The sequence below is a fragment of the Dunckerocampus dactyliophorus genome, chromosome 8 (assembly GCF_027744805.1).
Source record: "Dunckerocampus dactyliophorus isolate RoL2022-P2 chromosome 8, RoL_Ddac_1.1, whole genome shotgun sequence".
In the NCBI taxonomy this organism is placed as follows: Eukaryota; Metazoa; Chordata; class Actinopteri; order Syngnathiformes; family Syngnathidae; genus Dunckerocampus; species Dunckerocampus dactyliophorus.
The window spans coordinates 16,814,239-16,836,686 of record NC_072826.1 but is presented as its reverse complement, the minus strand read 5'-3'; the positions used below and the strand labels follow the sequence as shown (position 1 = coordinate 16,836,686).

General features: G+C 39.8%; 1 protein-coding gene across 3 annotated transcripts in view; it reads left to right on the top strand.

The window, feature by feature from the left end:
- Positions 1–22,448, top strand: part of asic1b (acid-sensing (proton-gated) ion channel 1b) — a 209,265-nt gene that overhangs the window by 173,201 nt on the left and 13,616 nt on the right. For all 3 annotated transcript variants that reach the window (XM_054783393.1, XM_054783390.1, XM_054783391.1), the window contains 5 exons: positions 3,873–4,023; positions 7,642–7,769; positions 17,689–17,839; positions 18,456–18,512; positions 18,863–19,016. In XM_054783393.1, the coding sequence (XP_054639368.1) occupies positions 3,873–4,023; positions 7,642–7,769; positions 17,689–17,839; positions 18,456–18,512; positions 18,863–19,016 (641 nt within the window). The remainder of the gene's footprint in view (positions 1–3,872; positions 4,024–7,641; positions 7,770–17,688; positions 17,840–18,455; positions 18,513–18,862; positions 19,017–22,448) is intronic.

The window sequence follows — 22,448 nt, the reverse complement described above, 5'->3', positions numbered from 1 at the left end:
GATGTCACTTGTTTTCCACAAAGGTAGGCTGCATCTGATACATTTTCAAAAGCAAGGCTGGGTGAACAGTGTAAATGCAATATGGGATTTACAAGCAAATCCGCTTAGGGATTACAAATATTTGCTGAACTTTAATGCTAAATAGACCAGGGTGATTTTAGCAACACCGCATGATCCTTATTCATCAATGTTCTCAATATCACCTGCAAGCTCTTTGCTTTTTTTTTGCGTTTCCGTCCCGAAACATCACTTTGTGGGGGAACATTCAAACCTACTGAGGAACCTTGAATGAGCTCTACAATAGGAAGACATGTTCTGAACAAACCTCTCAGCAGCAGAGCTTGATGAAGATCCTCTCCTTCCAAGGTCACGATCGGCCCCCACCCACTGCAACTAGACTTGACTCAATGCTGCTGGTTACCACAGCAACTCAGCCCTGCCCCACAGTCAACCATTTGAGTAATCTAGTACTGGCAAGAAATCTAAGTAATTATGTTGCCTTCTAGTCAGGAATTTTTGACTCCAACTAGGAAAAACGTCACCAAGATGCAGTAGTCTGATGTCACATATGAAACAACCATCCATCCATCCATTTTCTATGCCGCTTCGATTAGGGTCGCGGGGGTATGCTGGAGCCTATCCCAGCTGACTTCGGGCGAGAGGCGGAGTACACTGGACTGGTCACCATATGAAACAATCTGTTTTAATGAATTAATGCAGCCATTTGTCGATGCAAAGTGGTGTGTATGTAACTATGTCATTCATTCATTCTTTCATTTTGTTTCATTCCGCAGAACAAATGAAATACTTACTTATTAAGGTTGTCAGCCATGATTAGTAGTTAGTTTTTGTTGTAAACTCCAAGTTGGATATTTCCAATGTCCCAGCCTGTCCTGAATGTAGCAGTAGAGAAACACACAAGCCAAAATGACCAAATTGAATAGATAACATATCTTTGAAGCTTGCACATGTATTGATTAAGATATTTTTTAAAAAGGAATATTAGCAGTACATACAAAAATAATGGATAATATATGGTTTAATATACAGTATATGTAATATATATAATTCTGTACTTTTTATTATTACTATTACTATTATTACTTATTTTCAGAAAGAAAATTGTCATCACAAAATAATTAAGAGCAGTAAAAAATGTAATAAAATACAAATTGTTTTGTTTTATAAATAAATATAAACAACACATTCCTCTGTAAATCACCACCGTATCGTGGTGGAGGGGTTTTAGTGCCCCAGTGATCCTAGCAACTACGTTGTCCAGAGCTATATGCCCCTGGTCAGGTCTCCCAAGGCAAACAGGTCAGACAAAGAGTGATTCAGAAGACCCTATGAGAAACAACATAGTGAGGGACCGCACCACATAAATGGAGCACCAGGGCCTCAACCTGAAACCAGGCCCGGGGGAGGGGCTTGCAGGTAATCGCCTGGTGGTCAGAGTGATGCAAAATTGCAACGAGCCTTAATGTTCTTTTTGTTCAGCAGTAGTTTTCGTCTTGGAACTCTGCTATGCAGATCATTTTGCCCAGTGTCTTTCTTATGGTGAAGTCATGAACACTGACCTTAACTGAGGCAAGTGAGGCCTGCAGTTCTTTGGATGTTGTGGGGTCTTTTGTGACCTCTTGAATGAGTTGTTGTTGTGCTCTTGGGGTAATTTTGGTTGGACGGCCACTCTTGGGAAGGCTCACCACTGTTCCATGTTTTTGCCATTTGTGGATTTGCCATTTGTGGATGTTTTTCACACAGGGCCATGTAGGTTTGGAATTTTTTTCTCCCTTAATAATAAAAAGGTTCATTTAAAAACTGCAATTAGTGTTCAGTTGTGTTGTCATTGACTAATATTTAAATTAGTTTGATGATCTGAAACATTTAAGTGTGACAAACATGCAAAAAAATAAGAAATCAGGAGGGGGGCTAGGACTTTTTCACACCACCGTAAATATATTTGTGAACAAATACTACACCGAAAGTCTGTGTTTTGTTTGTGTGTGTATATTACAGTTTGATGGCTGTTGGTAGGAAGGACCTGATGTTGAAAAAGCTCAGCCTGTGTAGGAAGTACAGCCGAGTTCGACCCCTTTTGCACAGAGCTTCTGTGGGAATGGTCCAGTTTTTGGTCCACTTGGACTCCAGGGTACCTGTAGCTGGAGACCATCTCCACATCAGTACCCAGCATGATAACTGGAAGCGGGCTGGCTCTGTTCCTCTAAAAGTCCACAACCATCTCCTTGGTCTTGATGCATGTTCAGCTGAAGCTCATTATGGTTGCACCGGTCCACAAAGTGCTGAATAGTCCCCCCGTGCTCCACTTCCTGTCATCAGAAAACTGTACAAGGTACTGTACAAGGTCAACAGAAAAGGAGACAGTTCACTGTTCCCTGTGGGACCCCTGTGCTGCTCATAGTTCTGTAGGCTGACGTACTGGGGTCTGCAGGTCTTGTAGTCCTGGTGACCCAGGATCCACATGCATGCTCCTCATATTCTCACCAAGCAGTTGTGGCTGGATTATGTTGAAGCAATTTTTCATTTTCATTAAAATTGCCTCCCTTACTCCCGTTACACTTGAGTATTTAAAAAACTAAAATATTGTTATAAATTTGAATAAAATGCACATTTAATGATGATCTGTTACACATGCTGATATTTTACAACTTGCATCTTCAGAGTGAACAACGCCGCATTGTCCTTGATAATTGTTTTTATTTTTTAAACAATTGCATGATTGTTTTGTAAGCTGAAGGCTTGTCGGCTCATCTTACTTATTGTTTGTGCTGTTGTGTAGCGGCTGCAGGTGTGATGCCACCAGATTTCCTGCTCTGATATGGCAAAGAGTGATGGTAAAAGGTGATCTGATTAAGGTGAGAGGAGGTTTTTGAAGGGCGTTAAATCGATGGTGCATCACATTCCTTCCCCTCGAGTAAACACTCTGGGCTCGCTTCAGACGATTTTCAACTGTGAAGGTCACATCTCATATGTAACCAACTTCTCTTTTACGACTGTTTTCCACAGCCTGCAGGGTAATCTGTTATTTTATGGACAGTATTGACAAGATTAAAGTCTTTCTGGATCATGGATCTGTGTTTTATTATTAATTTGCCGTTGGTAGTTGGTCATAAAACACCCGACTGGTGCTGCGTTATTAAGGATTTTGCAGAAAAATAAATAATTACCTTATTTTCCGGACTATAAGTTGCACTTTTTTACATGGTTTTCCTGTTCCTGCGACTTATACTCCGGAGCGACTTATATATGTTTATTTTCACATTGACGGCCACGAGAAGGCGCTCTTTGCTTGTGTGCTAGTATCTGCTACTCCTATCACTCCTGTAGCACTGAAAACAACTTCAGATACAACTGAGAAAGACGGAACACAAATGCCCCCAAAAAGTAAATTATATTCTGCAGATTACAAGCTGCAAGTAAACTAGTTATGTTACGTTGTTTAGGGTCTAGTTATCTGAATAACTGCTAACATGTTACGTTAACATACCACCTATTCACATTACGTTAACCGTCTCCTATTTAGCCTGTTGTTCTCCATTTTATTGTTATTACTATAACTTTCCTGTCAAGATTATATGTCTGTTCATGGTCTGGTTAGTGAGAGTAGCTCACAAGTACATTTTACTGTGGATGTGGGCTATGTTTTTCCATTTTTTTCATGTCTATTATTGAATTACAAAGGCACTAGAAAGCCATTAGAAGGAAACATATTTACCTCAAAATGCCCGCAAGGAGTGTGTGAGGTTGCGAGAAGGTTCCACATAGGACAGAAGGCCTATCTGATACCATAAGCCGATGCAAACCATTCTCTATGAATATTTGAGTCGTTTGTCTCTTTGTGTCTTTGCCAGATATTCACCCGCTATGGAAAATGTTATACCTTCAATTCAGGCCAGGACGGGCGGCCCCTGCTGTTGACCATGAAGGGCGGGATGGGAAACGGTCTGGAGCTGATGCTGGACATCCAGCAGGATGAATACTTGCCTGTGTGGGGGGAGACTGGTAAGTGTGTTCCACGTTTTTTACTCTAGATGACATTTGTGGGGCCCCCTATGGGTTGTGGTCAAAATGCTTTGGAAGACATGCAAGCCTACATGTATATAGTAGGTTTTATAATCATTTGACAAAGCATGAATCGCTTATGGACAATTAGCTGCTAATTAATTGGCATTTTGCTCGAAAGCGTCCTCATTTTTTCACATGGCTGTATGTATTTGTTACTGTAAACTAACACCTCTACTATAAGCAGCTGCACACAGAATTGCATATAGAGTAATCCCTTGTTTATCCCTTGTTGAATTGGTTCCAGACCATAAGTGAATTTTCGCGAAGTAGGATTTCTTATTTATTAATAGAATATTTTCATAGTCAGAGCATAGAAAACCTGTTTACAACCTTCTAAATATGTTTTTTTTTACATTATTAGAGCCTTCTAGACATAAAATACCACCCCAAAAGTCACCTTTACGCTCATTACCAGATATAGTAGCCATAATAAGAGAAAATAAGCAATTTCAGACAGAAGTAACAATCGTGCTTGTGGGTGTGGCTGTAAATGTGTTTCGGTGCTAGGGGAGCTCAGTGGGGGGCGGTCAAGAAGTGACACTGAGGGTTGGGAGTTGAGTTATAGCTTGGCTTGGGTTAATGCCTGTTGTTCTGATGATCAAGTCTGGTGCTTGTGTGTCTCCCCGAACATAACAGTAACATCACTGACACCAAGATACCAGTGTAGAGTACTACATATGATTACGTCTTTGAATGTGTCTACTGAATTCCTTACATTTGTATTTTAGATCATTTAGCCATTTTTATGCTTGAACATGCTTAATTTAGGCAAAAAATACGAACTATTTGCTTTAAAATGCATACTTTTTAACTAATAATAGGCCGTAATCAACCACGAAACAGCATGATTTATTAATTAATATATTTTTGCAAAACCACAATAGAGTGAAGCGCAAAGTGATGAGGGATTACTGTACTTGCAAATGCCAAATATATTCATCATACAGTCTTAAAGTTAGTTTCACTGCTGTACTGACTATTTAGTCTTTATTCCTTTATAATTAAGGTATTTTTGCACATCCTGTACTTATTTATTTCCAAACAGTGTTTCTGTCGACTTCACTCTTTTATTTATTTATTTATTTATTTTTTCATTTATTTATATTAATGAAAAAGCTATCTGCAAACTCTATTAACTCTACATATATTTGTAATTTTTCTTTTAATATTAAAAACTGGTCGTCAATACATGCCTGTGAATATTCTCATTCATGCAGGTCATTGTATTCTCAGGGCATTGAATTGATCACAAATGGACTGTTCAGGTTGTCTTACAAGACGTTTCGCCTCTCATCCAAGCAGGATGATCAGTTCATGCTCATTGACTAGGTGGGACACACGCCAGTCAGACTAGATAGGACTGCTCTAGTCTAGTTCATGCTCAAAGACTTTGTGGGACAAACACTAGTCTGACTAGACAGGACAGCTCTAGTCTTCTGAGACAACCAGGACAGTCCTGTTGCGATCGATTCTATGTCCTGAGAATGGTAATTGGTGCCTATTGAACACAGGAAGTGAACATAGTATTAGTAATAGCTGAGAAACAGAGAAGGGAGTAGGATTAAGTAAGCTCTGCTTCTTCCTACTCCTTTTCGGACATGTTGAATTGTGCAACTGTAAACATGTGACATAACCTTGTATGTGATAAATAAACCAAACAATTTCCATTGCCAATATTTGCCAAAAACACCCACCCCTACTGTGTTGCCAGTGCTATTATTTCATTTTAAATTTCTCGCACAGCTCAAAAAAAACCCCACAGACTGTAACTTTAAGGTGTTTCGCCGAATCATCACGGAATTTGGTGCACACCTTTTTGGTACACACCCTTTAGAGGGCTAACAAGCACATATTTGTACAATTTGAGCAAGATTGGTTGAAAGAAAAAAATGGCTGCCATCAAGCACAACGTCTTTGCAGTGGCATTGGCTGGGACTTAGCACCTAACTGTCCATAAGTCTTTGAGCTTTTGTCTAATAATTGTAAAACTTTGAAGATATCTGTATTGCATTTATGGTACCATGTCTTCCAAAGAATTGTGACCACTACCCATACGGGGTTGTCATGCTTTAGTATAATGTGTGACCCCAAGATGCAGAGACGGGCATGAAGTGCAGGTAAAAGTATGGCAAAAGCATACAATAAACCAACCTAGGAAGAAGCTACCAGCTGAACTAAATAGCAGAAACTCAAATTTGCGCCAGGTGTTCATTAACAGGAAAGTAAAGTTAGCAGAAAACTAAGTAAAACAAAACAGGAAGTGTAACGAAATACATGTAAGGCAATGAAATCCGGAACTAAGAAGTAAACAGACGGTCACTGTCACGCAGACCGTGACAGGGTCGCCACAGATGGGAATATGAGGAAAGAAAATTCTAAATTGTCTAAAGCGTTTCTTATACTCATGTCAAATGTTTGCAATGCAGCAGCAGTGTGTTATAACTTGTACATTCAAGCTTGTGCTTTGCATGCATCACGAAAAATGGACAGTCATTTATATCAAGACACAAAATCAATGCAAGGCCACTTCCATTCATGAATGCACGTGTGTATTTTCAGTATTTACCATACACATGTCAGTGTGGACGACACACAAACACATTTTCCAAACTGCAGCTGTGACCTGACTGTACATCATCTGCTAAAAGGCTTTACTGTAAATATATAATGTCGTTATTAATGATGGAACGCTTCACTGGGGGGAAGTAGCAACTTTGTGTACACTTTATGTTATGACATGGGTAACACATCAATCGCATGTGTTGTTTGTGCGATTGACGTAATAAGCAAGCCTGATATTTAATAAGGATCTGTTTTCAACATTCTAAAAACCCTGGTTTTCCTGGAATTTCACATTTTCCGGAACATGTATTCCCTTTGAGCTTGAATATTATTACTGCTTCCATATTTCTTAACTGATTTAAAGCATTCCAACACAAAAGCATTCGACTCATTCAAAACATTCAGGCTTTCTATCTTTGACAGTCCAAAAAAAAATCCAGGTTTTCCTGGAATTTTACATTTTCCACCCCAAAAATTCCCAAGGAATGAATGTAATTTTTCCAAATTTCAGAACCATTATGAACCATTCCAGTATCAAAACATTCAGGCTAACAATATTGCCCATTCCCAAAAATTCCCACTTTTCCCATAATTCCACATTATCCATCCACCATTTTAATTCAGATTCAGTTCTTCATCATGCAGCCGCAATTTCTACAGAAATTGCCTTCTCAAGTTGATATTGTGATAGTTTTTTTTAGCCAAGTCATTCTGTTAATTTGTTGGCTCCAATTTACCGCAGTGCCCAAAGGCAGAAGCTTTTCCAGCATGCAATTTGCACATTTTTGCAGCTTTTATACAGCATCAGCAATAAGTATTGTAATGGTATGCACACAGTGTTTAAACAAAGTCAAAAGTTACATTTAATGAACAGCACGTTGTACACGTCTGAATCATTCATGAGAGCACATTAAATATGAATTGAATGATCTTAAAGCCAACAGTCTTTGTGATATGACAGCCAGTCTCGGTGTCATTCTTTCTTGTCAACAGACGAGACGTCGTTCGAAGCTGGCATCAAAGTTCAGATCCACACTCAGGACGAGCCTCCATTCATTGATCAGCTTGGCTTTGGAGTGGCACCGGGATTCCAGACTTTTGTCTCCTGTCAAGAACAACGAGTAAGTCCCTGCTCAACATGAAGACCAAAAAAACTCTTAATGTAACTAGCTGTACGAGATAACATTATTATGTATTATTATGTCGTCCCTCGTTTATAGCGATTAATTGGTTCCAGACCGGACCGCTATAAATGAATTTCCGCGATACAGGATTCAATGTTAATGAATGGAATATTTTTGGAGTTAGAGCATCTAAACGTGTTTATGACTTCCTAAATAACTTTTTTAACATTATTACAGCTCTGTAGACATGAAATAACACGCCTATAGTCACCTTTACACTCCTATTATTCGTTGTTTACAACACATTGCGCAACTCTTATGCTGCAGGGACTCAAGATGGCTGCCAGCTAGCGAGCTAACCAGTTAGCCTCAAGTTTATTTCTTCTAAGCCTTCTTCTAAGAACTTTTTTTTCACTCTGTCATGTCGGACATGCCATGGCTGACTTCATGCTTTGTTAAGGTAATGTAATGTAAGGTAATGTCTCAGTGTTTTGTGTCATGACTGCTGCCTAGTGACCAGAATACCACATATCATGATGTCCACACCACAGAACACTAAGGAGGAGGGCAATCTTCGTTCAACAAATCATTTCTGAAAAAACCTGATATAGCGAGGGAACGATAATTGAACCACGATATTGCGAGGGACAACTGTACCTCCTTTTGCGACTTCATTAGTTAGCTTAGATGAGTAAGTTATCTTATTGTGTATTAGTTTGTCATATTTGTTAGCTTAGTTTATGAGAATAAGTTTACTTTAATATTGCCAACTCCCTGAAAGATAAATAAGGGACACCCTTGTTGGCAGGGCCAGCCGACCCAATTGCCTTGACCCCTCCCGGCATGGTGAATTAGTATGAAACGATTTTTACTATTTGACTCAAAGCTGAATGTAATGAGATGCATGTTTTGAAGAAATGCAAATACATGGGAGGCAAATTGTTCAATAATTTATTTCTTAATGCAAAATAACAAAATGAACAAAATAAAAGAAATTATTATTTGTTGTTTAAAGACATCTTTGTCCTGCTTAACTTCATAGAATAAAAGTAAATATTTTTAACAGACCTCTGCAGTGTTTAACTTAAAGCATGTACATGAGTAGTACCATCAATCTGAGACCTGTGAAACGCCGCCATCCCTGTCAACCATGCTGTTGCCTGTATCTTCTTCGCAAACTACAGTGCCTCTCAACCAATGAGATGATTCTGTATTGTCATAGCCGTGTGTGAGGCTGCTGTCAGCTCATTGGTCACAAAGCAGCCTTCCTTTTCAAATGAATTGTTTCTAAATACGGGACAATTCCGTTTTTCAAGGGACTGTTGGCAACCCAACATACAGTGGTTGCCTCCTTCCTGATTTCTTATTTTTTTGCATGTTTGTCACACTTAAATGTTTCAGATCATCAAACACATTTAAATATTCGTCAAAGACAACACAACTGAACACAAAATGCACTTTTTATTATTAAGGGAGAAAAAAATCCAAACCTACGTGGCCCTGTGTGAAAAAGAGATTGCCCCCAAAACTAATACCTGGTTGGGCCACCCTTAGCAGCAACAACTGCGATCAAGCGTTTGCGATAACTTGCAACGAATCTCTTACAATTCAATTTTGGCCAACTCATCTTTGCAGAAGTGTTGTAATTCAGCCACATTGGAGGGTTTTCCAGCCTGAAGCGCCTTTTTAAGGTCATGCCACAGCATCTCAATAGGATTCAGGTCAGGACTTTGACTAGGTCTTCATTTTTTTATGTTCAGCCATTCAGAGGTGGACTTGCTGGTGTGTTTTGGATCATTGTCCTCCTGCAGAACCCAAGTTGGGTTCAGCTTGAGGTCACCAACAGATGGCCGGACATTTTCCTTCAGGGTTTTTTGGTAGACAGCAGAATTCATGCTTCCATTTATCACAGCATGGTAGGTTTTCAATTCCTACCCCCACCATATTTTACTGTTGGGATGATGTTCTTTTTCTGAAATGTGGTGTTACTTTTATGCTAGATGTAATGGGACACACAGCTTCCAAAAAGTTAAACTTTTGTCTCGTCAGACCACAAAGTATTTTCCCAAAATACTTTGCGGATCATCAAGATGTTTTCTAGCAAACGAGCCTTAATTGTTCAGCAGTGCTTTTCGTCTGGTCGTATGGAGGAGTCATGAACACTGACCTTAACTGAGGCAAGTGAGGCAGGCCTCCAGTTCTTTGGATGTTGTTGTGGGGTCTTTTGTGACCTCTTAGGTGAGTTGTCACTGCGCTCTTGTGGTAATTTTGGTTGGCCGGACACTCCCGGGAGGGTTCACCACGGTTTCATTTTTTGCCATTTGTGGATAATGGCTCTCACTGTGGTTCGCTGGAGTCCCAGAGCTTTACAAATGGCTTTGTAACCTTGTCCAGACTGATAGATCTCAATCTCAGTTGTGTTTTAACAGGAGGGGCAATCACTTTTTCACACAGGGCCATGTAGGTTTGTTTTTTATCCTCTCCTTTAATAATAAAAAGTTTCACTTAAAAACGGCAATTTGTGTTCAGCTGTGTTGCCATTGACTAATATTTATATTTGTTTGATGATCTGAAACATTTAAGGGTTGCAAAAAAAAAAGAGATCAGGAAGGGGGCAAACACTTTTTCACACCACTCTGTGTTGAGTTGCCAACAGTCCCTTGAGAAACGGAATTGTCCCATATTTAGAAACAATTTAGCTGAAAAGGGCACATTTGAAGCACATTTTACGACCGATTCCATGCCCTTTCCTGAAAAAATAAGAAATCAGGAAGGGGGCAAACACTTTTTCACACCACTGTTGTTGGCTTATTTTAGTTGGTTGTATTGGTCAATTTTTTAGTCAGCTAGTTAGTTTAGTTTGTTTTTTAAGTTTGTCAGCTTTACGCTCATATTACCAAATATATTAGGCATAGTAAGTAATGAGTGTAGAATACTACATATCATCATGACGTCTTTGAATGCTTCTTATGAATGCCGTATATTTGTGTTTTAGTTCATTTAGCCATTGTTACACTTGAAAATGCTTAATTTGGGCAAGAAATACTCAAAATTTGCTTCAATATGCATGTTTTTTTACTAATAATAGCCGGTATTGGACCACGAAACAGCGATGATTTATTAGTTACTAGAATTTTGAAAGACTGTGATAGAGTGAAGCCGGGAAATTCAAAGCACCAAGTGGCGAGGGATTACTGTAGTTGTATACATGGGTAAAAATTTACATTTGTGTGGCATATTCTTCTAAAAAATGTTGGTTCAACTCCAAAATGCACAACTTGTGGGGCATTGGAGATTCCACTGTATCTTAAAAAGGATGGACAGCACACATAAAGTTTCTGAAAAGGCCCCCTGGCTATTGACGTAGTTCCACACTTGGGCGTGTTAACATTATCAGAGCTAGCAGTGTTCATATGAAGGCTGGTGGAGATGGTGTCTTCGGATAATAATTCCAGCCAGACAAATGGTACTCTGGCCCTCGTATGTTACAGCACCATGCATAATAAATGGACAAGAGGATAGTGCAGATTTGGAAATTTCAGTCGCTCCACGTCTACTTTTTGTGCATGCTATCAACGTCGCGTCTGCAAGTTGTTATTATGCATTCCTCACGCGGTCCTTTAAAAATCTTCCTCTACATTTCCTCCTATCACAATTTTTACGACGATTGTTGTGCTCTCTCCAAAACCAAAGGGCTGGTAGGGAGCCATAAGGATGATCAAAACTGTCTCATAAAAACACTCCCCATGCTTTCTGCCATGCCTCTGTAAGAATGCTGTTTTTCCATAATGTTAAATGTGGCATCATTTCATGTAATGGCTTTCTACCTGGCAAAAAGGCTGCATGGCCCTGTATAACCTTTACATGTTGAGTTAACGATCCGATATGAGCCTGGAATAATGATTACATCAATAACTGCTGCTATCAAAACGACTTTCATTGATTGTTATTAAAAATTTCATCCACAATTGGACAGGAAGTTGTTGACATTCAAGATGCTGCGTGACAGTGAAACATAATGGGCTTCACAATGAAAATATCACAGCGATAAACATTTACAAATGTCTGAGAGCACAGTAACATTGTTAACTGCTAGAGCTGATCAATACAATAGCAGATGTTTTTTTTTTTTTGGTACGTTATTACTTTGTCTTTCAGTAACTGCACTGATCTATACATTTTACAACCCCTAATACAGAGAAACCCTTAAAGAAATCAAGTTTGATGAAAAAATATGCCTCCTCTGACTATTTCTTTGTTTTTTTGGAACGCCACCACAGAACGCTAGAGTACAGAGAGAAAAATGAAACTTTTTGCAACGTCTTGTCATTTCTGAGTTGTTGACAAGATGATATATTACATACAAGCTCTACTTCGTCTTTGTTGCAGATTTAGGACTGGGCATAGCATACAGTATGTTGTTTCACAAGAATTTAGGTGACTGCCAGCAAAGAGTAAAAATAGTTAGTACAAAACCTGACATATTTTGGTTCCCTAGCATGCAAATTGGCTTTTGAATGATGTTTGTGACCGAAAGAACGAGATTGCGGATACAAGCGGCTGAAATGAGTTTCCTCCGTAGGGTAGCTGGACTCACTCTAAGAGATAGGGTGAGGAGCTCAGTCATCCAGGAAGAGCTCAGAGTAGAGCCGCTGCTCCTTCGCATCGAGAGGAGCCAGTTGAGGTGGCTCGGGCATCTAGTCCGGATGCCTCTCGGACGGCTCTCTGGTGAGGTGTTCCGGGGATGCCCAGTTGGGAGAAGGCCCCGCGGCAGACCTACGACATGTTACAATTAATATATATTAAAAAACATGTTATTTGTTTCAGATTTTGTGTCTTTTTTTCCAATATTAAATGTTAAATCATAAATCTTAATTTTATCATCACTATACCTCAATAATGTAACAATTCCAACTACGGAATTTCCTTTTCAGCTACGACTAACGATTTCCAAATATATATAGAATAGAACGTCCTTGTAAAGATCTGTGCAAATTCAGAGAATGCTTCATATTTTGCATCTAAATTTGTATAACTTCTTGCTAAATAAAACAATGGCTTACCTTTACATGCCATGACATTTAGGAAGGGAGCAGAGTCATCAATGATGAAGTCCTCCAGTTGGCTTGGCCATGTGACGCTTTAATTAAATACGCAGGGCACCTCACATATGGATGAGCCCATGCAGAGATGTTCTTTATGTTTTATTTGACTTTTTGGGAAAAAGTCCTTGATGGGTTAATAGATGATGACTCATTGATTATTAGATTTTATTCACAGCTGCTGTATGTGAAGCCTTTAAGTTATGATGAGTAGATCCAAAAGAGGTGACACACTGGGCCTTTTTAAATAGAAATTGTAAAACGCGGGCCCTTTGATTCACACAGTGGCCTCTAATTTACATCGAAGGCGTGATGAATTGTTTGAACTGATGAGCTTCTGCTGAACACGCAGAGGTTGTTTATGTCCTCCCATTGCATTGAATGCGTCAAACGTAGGCACAGCTGAAGTGTAATTAATTTGTGTTAATATTTAATAGTATGTAAAATAGGAAACACACTCCAGTAGCTTGATTTGTCTTTGTGGAAGACCTCTCACATGATTAATTTATGTGTTTTACATAAAATATTGCCACAAAAAATATTTATCTGATTATTGTATTAAAGTTACAGTACTGTGTTTATATGGAGAATGTCACATTTGCTGGTATGATGTCAATACAACAACAGAAGTGTGCCCATTGAACAACAAACATACTGTGTACTCTCCCAATTTTAAGACCAGTTGAAAAATTGCAACAATTTACATTCTGCCCCGTTGGATCTTAAGGAGGCTTAAGGCTTCAAAATGCAAAAAGAAGAAATTGGAATGAGACAAAAAAAAAATTGGAGTTAGCTATTTATTGCAAACAGGCATTAAAGTCAAATAGTCTGTTCATCAGCTGATCAAAAGTTAAAGACCACAGGCTTTAAAGCCCAAATCTTGGCAAAAATGTGGATTCAATGTAATCCATTTTCTGTTAAGTTTTCACGTTATCATGATCTGTTGATAATAAAGGCAAAAAAGCTTGTTGAGATTGTTGAGCTGCATAAGCAAGGCCTCTTGCAGCATGCAGTTGCTGCTCAGGTTGGACGCAGTAAGACAGTCATTTTAACCTTCTTAAAAGGTCCTGAGGGTAATGGAACAAAAAGTGAAGTGGTAGACCCAAAAAACATTCACCGGCCCTGAGCCGGAGGATCCAATCGGCTGTCTGTCAAGACACGGGACGATCCTCGGCCCAAATGAAGGTTGTTACTGATGCCGAGTGCAGTCCAATAAATATCAGACGGCATCTGTGAGAGAAGGGTTTTAAGAACAACAAAAACATCTTCAAAGGCAACATCTTCAATGCCACAAAATTGTTTGAATTTACACGTGAGCACCCAACATGGGACGTTGAAAGATGGAAGAAAGTTTTATTCTCTGATGAGAAAATTGTATCCTTGACGGTCCTGATGGCATCCCTTCCTAAAAGATTCAGTCATTTAGCCTCTATGAAATAAACAAGGCCTAGGTTTCAGGTGGCTTCAATACCATCATTACATCTGAATAGGATGCTAACGAAGGTGATACCACCCAAACGACCATTGTTAGCAGGCAGACGCCGCACTCCATTGTAGCCCAACGATTGCCTTAAACATTCCTGTCTGGACCGGCCTCCTCATTTAGAGGATAAATAGATCGGATCTTGCAGAAAGCGCTCAGGCTAGAGCTGTCCTATCTAGTCTGACTGTTGTGTGTCCCACCTCGTCTTTGAGCATGAACTGATGAAGCCCACTCGGATGAGAGGTGAAATATCTTCTAAGACAATCTGAACAGGCCAGTTGCAATCGATTGAATGCCCTGAGAATACAATGACCTGGATGATTGATAATATTCACAGGCATGGCTTCCAACATTACTGAACTGACAAGGACATCCCACCTGAGATGCTTTCCAAACAGCACAGTGGCAGAAAGTGCCATCATGATCTGGGGGGCTTTTTTCTTCAATGGAACAATGGAGCTTCAGGTTGTGCAGGGGTGTCAAACGGCAACTGGCTATGTGGAGATTATGCAGGGGGCATCCCTCATGACGGAAGGTCCTTGTCTGTGTGGTAATGACTGTTGGCGTTTCCAACAGGACAACGCTGCAGTTCACAATGCCCGTCTGACAAAGGACTTCTCCCACAGAAATAGCCTCACTCTTTTGTACCATCCCGTCTGTTCCCTTGACCTAAATCCAGTTGAGAACATTTTTGGACGGACAAAAATGGACATCAGTTCCAGACAGTGGATACCCTCTCTGACGCCATCATCAACGCCCGGAGCAGCATTCCCACTCGCCTTTTGGAAACACCGTCATCTTTCAATCATGTCATTTTAGGTGGGGTTCAGGCATTTTTTGAGCTATGGTCTTAAACTTTTGATCAGCTGCTGAACAGCCTATTTCATTTTAAATAGGATTGTTTGCAATAAATTGCTTACTCGAAAAAAAAAAATTGTCTCACTCCCATTACTTCTTTTTGGATTTTGAAGGTCTGCTTAGAACCTCCGTAAGATCCAACAGTGCAAAATGTAAATTCTTGCAATATTTCAATTGGTCTTAAAATTTTGATCAGGAGTGTATATTTATCACAAAACCTGATTTGGAGTGTTTTTAGATTGTCCTTAGATTGTGCGAGTTTCAGTTTGTTTTTATTTATGCATTTTGGTGTTTTAATTATTTCTAGAAATAAAAAAAGGAGCAGTTGTGAAATTTGAATCTTCTGTTATTTTTTCCTCCATTTTATTCTTTTTGTATTTTTGTTTGTTTGTTTGTATTGCTTTATTTTATTCTCGATGCATTTGTTTTCTTTGACTATTCTTCCCATACAAGCGAATCATAACCTTGTGCATTTCTTTTCTTTTTATTTATGGCCAGAGTCCATTTTACATTATTCACAAGGAATCGATGGGCGTACCAGAGTTAGCAAGCTGCTCATTTCCATCTGCAGTCTATAATGCAGAGATAATGTATTTGTTTTTTTTAATTGTATTTATTTGTATTTATTATTATTTATTTGTATTATTTTTATGTATTTTTTAATCTAAAAACGTTTTTCCTTTTTATTTGTAATTATTTGTAATCTTTTTCCTACAAAAAATATTGAGTCCCATCATTTCATTTTTTATGCATTTTATTTCTATTATTTTGCAGCAATATTGAGCCTTTAAAACTTGAATTACATACTGTAGAGGCAGATAGATGGCTTGATGTAGCATTGCAGTTAAAAAGACATTCAGTTGGAGACATTTATTCAGCTCTGTCGCTGCCTGGGCTGATACTGCCATCAAGGCATCTCTGTCAAAGAGAGTGATGGTCACAGCGAACATCCAACATACAGTACACATAGAGAGTAAATAAACAGAGGTTAATAAAAATGTGATCTCTTCTCCTAGGCAAGTCATAAATATACTTTATCATTTGATGTATGAGTACATTAATCTGAGTGAGATGGTTTTTGGTCTCTTGCCTTGGCATTTCCGCAGCACAAATTCCAGACTTTTTATTTGCTGCTGGAGAGCGACCTACAACAATTAGTCACTTTGTTCATTAGTCTAACCCAGTGGTTCTCAATTATTTTCTGTCATTTGTTTATTTATCTGTACTCTAAAGACTGAACTCGAAACTGAAACCAGCAAAATGCAACAAAATGGAGCGCAGTAAAGCTACAAACATAGTACGACAAATTCATACATGTTGGCAGGTCTGCACTAATATTGACAGGCCTCCCTGCCTCTCACGCCCCCCTGACAGTTCACCTCGCCACCCCAACCCCCGCCCCACCAACAACATTATTTTTTATTTTTTTTCCAAGACAGTGGAACCTTACCGTATGCTGTGGTTATCATGTTTTTTGGTTAATGTGGAAAATGTACTTTTACCTATTACCTATTATTTATATGCCTCGGATTAGCAAAATATACATAACATTTTCCAGTTAGCGTACAATATGGCGCGCGTGTCGTGTTATAAATACACTGCGTGAGTCTAACTGTGTTCTTAAAAGGATAGTTCAGATTTATTGACATGAAGTTGTATGACATCCCCATCAGCAGTGTACTACACCAACATTTAAGGTTGGTGTTGCTGTCACTTCATTGAAGTTGTGAGGCGTGTTGACAAAGACATGATGTGTTCGTGAGATCATCACAGACAACACCTTTTGCCATGAGTTATTTCTTGAATTCAGTAGTGTTTCTCACCTTCTTTATCTTTATAAATGCTGGCACTTGCAACTTTCTTTGGCTTCATTTTGGGTTATTTTGCAGCCATGAGAAACATTATTGAATTCAAGAAATAACTCATCACAAAACACAAAGGTGGTGTCCGTGTTGATCTCACTGCCCCATTCACACCTTAAATGAAGGTAAAAGTAGCCTTAAATAATCATCTATTCCTTTCATTCATCATTTATATGCATTTCAAATTGGTTTCTTCATGTAAAACTGTTAAAAAAAAGTTTTATGTTAACATTTTTTTCTGGAATCGGACATTCTGGAACAATTTAATGATGGCGCCAACCAAAATTTCACTGTATCTACTTTAGTTTGGTTTTTGTGTTCATATTGAGTCTGTAGCCTTTAAGTCAATTGACTTCTACTGTCAAAAAATGTCATAAAACAGAGTACTGTATACAGTTTTGCACATCTTTCAATGATGCGTTAGCAGTGCACTAAGTGGCGCAGTCCAGCGAAACCCAGTATCAGTTGATATGTAGGGGAGAATCACACACATATCCGTGATCTGTGCCAAACAATGAACACATAACAATTATTCATAGCAACGAGGTCATGTGACGACATTAACAGGAAACAAGGTGCTCCACTGCTGAAGTGGTTGTTTTCTCTCTCAGCTGACCTATCTGCCGCCACCGTGGGGCGACTGCAAGGCCACCCCGATGGACTCAGACTTCTTCAGCACTTACAGCATCACGGCCTGTCGCATCGACTGCGAGACGAGATACCTGGTGGAGAACTGCAACTGCAGGATGGTACACATGCCGGGTAAGGACTGCGCTCGCCTACCCCCACCCTACCCCCACCACCCCCACCGCTGCTGATTGCACTGATATTGAAGCAGCACGTTTTTACCGTGAAGTGACTGGAGGAAATCAAGTACTTTCACAGTCGAGTGGATTGGAACACTCAACAGTTTAACTGTTGCTTCGCTGTGAGGGGATAACAGATGATTGACTTCCTACTTTGTACTATTGTTCACAGCGGAGGATTCACATGCAAGAAATGTTCTGATTTCTGCCTCCTCAACCTGCAATCAAGTTCAATTAACCGTAGTCCCTCAATGCAGTTGAGTTCTGATTGCCTGACGTTGACTTGGCGCTGTTACAAACATTCTGATTATCTAAGCAGGGGCCATGTACCGTAGACTCTTAGATGAGAACATTGAAAATGGGTTGTGGACTGGTCTTCCAGCTTAACAATCACCCAACAACAACAATGGAGTCGCTCAAAAAGAACATCTTTCTCTGTTAAAATAAACCTACCAAAACATTCTGGACTGTTACAACGGCTTTTACAAAATCAGCAGCGGGTCAATGAATTATTTCCCCCCCTGTAAATGATCCTGACTGTGATCTTGAGTGTTCTCTACATCCCCCTGCAGGAGACGCCCCATACTGCACGCCTGAGCAGTATAAGGAGTGTGCGGATCCAGCCTTGGGTAAGAGATAACCCAGCATGCTGTGTGTAAACACTGCTATTCGCATGAGACCCACTGCACAGTGGTCTTAATCGAAGATGATTGCAGCGAGTGCTCAGGGGTGACGGCATCCAACCTCAAAACACTAGATGTCAGTTCTGGCTGTGGCTTTCAGACATGCCTTCAAGACTACTGTTTGCTTCCTAATTGACTCGCAATACCAGACACTGTCATGACACCTGTCAGCCTCACCTTGCAGTATCCACAGTCTCCCTTCTCTCTGCAGGCGTGTTTGTCTTCTTGTATCACCAATAAATGTCGCTTGTCTTCCTCCTGCGAAGCACCTCTCGCTCTTCCTGTCCCCCTTGCAGACTTTCTGGTGGAGAGGGACAATGACTACTGCGTGTGCGAGACACCATGCAACCTGACGCGCTACGGCAAAGAAATGTCCTTTGTCAAGATTCCCAGCAAAGCGTCTGCAAAATACCTCGCCAAGAAGTTCAACAAGACAGAGCAGTACATAGCGTAAGTTTCATTCGGTTTTCATCCACCATTGTTACTTGGGTTGTGACATACCCACGCATGCCTACACTGAACACTTAACACACTGCCTCTATTTTCAAAGATGACAATAGCATTGTACTTCATGATACATCTCTGTATTACTGCACCTTTCCTGGTTTTGCGGATTATTTTGAGTCTTTCTTCGTATTTCAAATTGTGCAGGGTAGTCGTTATGATTAATAACTGCTGGGAGGAAACAGTCACATTAAATATATGACATGTACAGACAGTCCTGAGCATGTGTTGCGGGGCCTGATCAAGCGTACAGTGGGCTTTGACTTAGAGGATTATTTTGAGTGTTTCTCTTTTTCTGTTGTGAAGGTGGCAGTTAGTATTAATAATTGGCAGAAGGAGCAATCGCATTAATTGTAGACCACGCACAGTATGCAACGCATGCACGTGCTTGTGCGTGAGCAAGTGTTCTGTGGGCTTTGACTTGGTGGATTATTTTGAGTCTGATTGTTTGGAATTGTGCAAGGTGGTGGGTATGATTTATAACTGGTGGGAGGAAACAGTCACATTAATTATATGACATGTACAGTCCAGAGCATGTGTTGTGGCCTGATCAAGCGTACAGTGATCTTTGACTTTGTGGATTATTTTGAGTCATTGTGTTTATTATTATTTATTATTCAAGGTGACAGATCATTAATGACTGGCAAAAGGAGCGATCACATTAAATATAGTCAGCGTACACAGCGTGCACATAAGCTTGTGCCAATGTCCAGTGGGATTTGACTTTATTTTGAGTCGTTCTGTTTTTTTTTTGTTCTGCAAGGTGACAGTTATCTTTAATGACTGGTGGGAGAAGCGGTCACATTTATTATATGACTCTTGTGTATATGCTTGTGCAGCGATCACATTAACTATAGTACACATATGCAGCACATACATGTGCTTGTGTGTGAGCCAGCGTACCATGGGCTTTGACTTTGTGGAATATTTGGAGTCGTCCTCTTTATTTCTATTATGAAAAGTGGCAGTTATGATTAATAATTGGCAGGAGAAGCAATCACATTTACTAATGGCTCGTGAGCTTGTGCAGCAATCACATTAATTATAGTGCACCTACGAGGCGTACACACGTGGTTGTGCATGAGCGAGTGTACTGTGGGCTTTCACTTTGTGGATTATTTTGAGTCATTCTGGATATATCTATTATGCAAGGTGGTAATTAACATTAATGACTAGCAGGAGGAACGATCACATTAATTATAGGACAGGTAGGAAGCGTGCACATGTGCTTGTGCATTAGACCAGTGTCCTGTGGGCTTTGACTTTGAGTTGTCATGTTTATTTCTAATATGCAAAGAGGCAGTTATGATTAATAACTGGTGGGAGAAACAATCACATTTATTATATGACTCGTGTGCGTGTCCTCATGCTCACCTCCTCAGAGCCCTCACACTAGTTTAATAAGCCAGACTTTACGTGTCAAGTATGCCCAAACACAGCAGGGATTGCCTAGTGTGAGTGCAGCTCTTAACTCAATAGTTCTTCAGTTGCTGCCTGCAAAGTAGCCGAACATGACACTTTACAGAGTGTCCTGGTATATTTCCTCACTCAGGTGAGAAAAAGAAAGTGGCTTTAATTGGCTTAATCGTTGGTGTATCAAGTGTTTTTCTGCCAAATCTGCTTAAAAGATTAAAAGTAGTTCAAGGAAATCCGGAGAGGATGCAATAACACTTGAATCTTTCATCTGTGCTTCCCAGCGGAGCAGTTCAGGATAAGATAATTACAGCAGATGCTTCCAGAGTGCCCCTAAACTCCCCCATTTAATTCCTTCACTTAGACGTGAATTCACACACCTTATTCTCTCTGTTTGCCAGTGATGTTAATCTGTTGCGTCTCCTCAGGGGGGATGGATCTAATATTCATGGAACGGCTAGATGGAGCCTTTAGGCGGTTGGAGGAATATACATACACGTAAGGTGCGATTGGACTGTTCCGTGACAGTTCCCGTTGCAGATGGAGCAAGCCATCATGACTCATCATTCTACGTTATCGCTTGCGGAGATGATGTGGCTGTCTGTGGAAAAACTCAAACCCAAGTGTCTGCTCTTCCTCTAAACAGAGCAACTGAGTGAAATGTTCTCCAGTGGGTTCTGGCAACAAACTGTGGCAAAGGTTGTTATTTTTTTGCTTATAATTTTATGGGGATGTATTTTCTTTGTGGCCCCCGGAGAGTCCTGATATATAGGCTGTGCAATGCTTGGAGGTGTAAATCTAAAGTCTTTGGCAGGGTTTCGATTACCTGTCTGCGGGGAAACGTTAAAGTGAAAGCTTTCAAGGAGGAGCGTTGGAGAGACGCTCCCTCAGCAACCAACGCTTTTCTTCTGTTGTCCTCTACGGAGTGGAAACATGATATATTATTTAGGCGAGTGTCATCATGGTAGATAGATCCACCCCTGCATGTCTTGGGAGGTGGGCTGTAAGAGCAGAATCTTTGCATGCCAGATTTGGACCAGCATTCTGCAGGGAGAGAGGCAGACATATTGCAAGCATGTGGCGGCATTAGCAGCATGTAAAACGAATGCCCACCTGCAGAGAGGCACCTCACGCAGGAGAAGACAGCTTTGAATGTCAGTAAGATATGTTTTAAAAATACTGAGCAAGAGATTTTGCAGCTGAAGGAAAAAGATGTTTCGAATGCATTTCATATATGAGATCCATGCATTGCTTCACTTCTTGTCCTATAGCACTTAAGAAGAAAACAATTAAAGTGATAAGGGGTTTAAAGTGTTTACTAAAAGTAATGAATACTCAATAAAAATCACCACGCCCAGGCACTATAAACTCTACTGGCTACAACACTGTTGGTAAACTTGGGTATGGTAAATTTGCTCATGTCATGTGATCACTACTCCCGCAGGTATTAGATTTTAGATTCATATCCAATAAAGTCTTAGAATTACAAGAATAAACGCTTAAATTTATGAGGAGAGTGAGATGAACACCTAAATATACCAAGTGAAAACAATACCAAAACATGTTTCTTCAATGGTGCCAAAACTATTCCTCTTTCCACTGACTTACAAAAACATCTAAACACATTGTAATATCCATGCCAGGCCAGTAGATGGCGGTCAGTTTGCAGTAAACATATACTTTCATTTTCTTTAGCAGTATAAACGCCAGTCGTGTCATACAGTGGGCACACATACGTAAAAACGTCCATACAATCATTCCTCCCACCAGTTAGATATGGTAAACTAGATTTATATACTAATAAAGTCATAGAATTGTGAGAATATTGTGATAATAAATGCGTAATTCACAAGAAAATACACAAAAAAGTGTGAGTAAGATTAAGTAAAAACAATAAAAATGTTCACACTGTCCTACAAAAACGACAGAAAAGCTTGTAATGCATGCATGCATGCATTCCAGGCC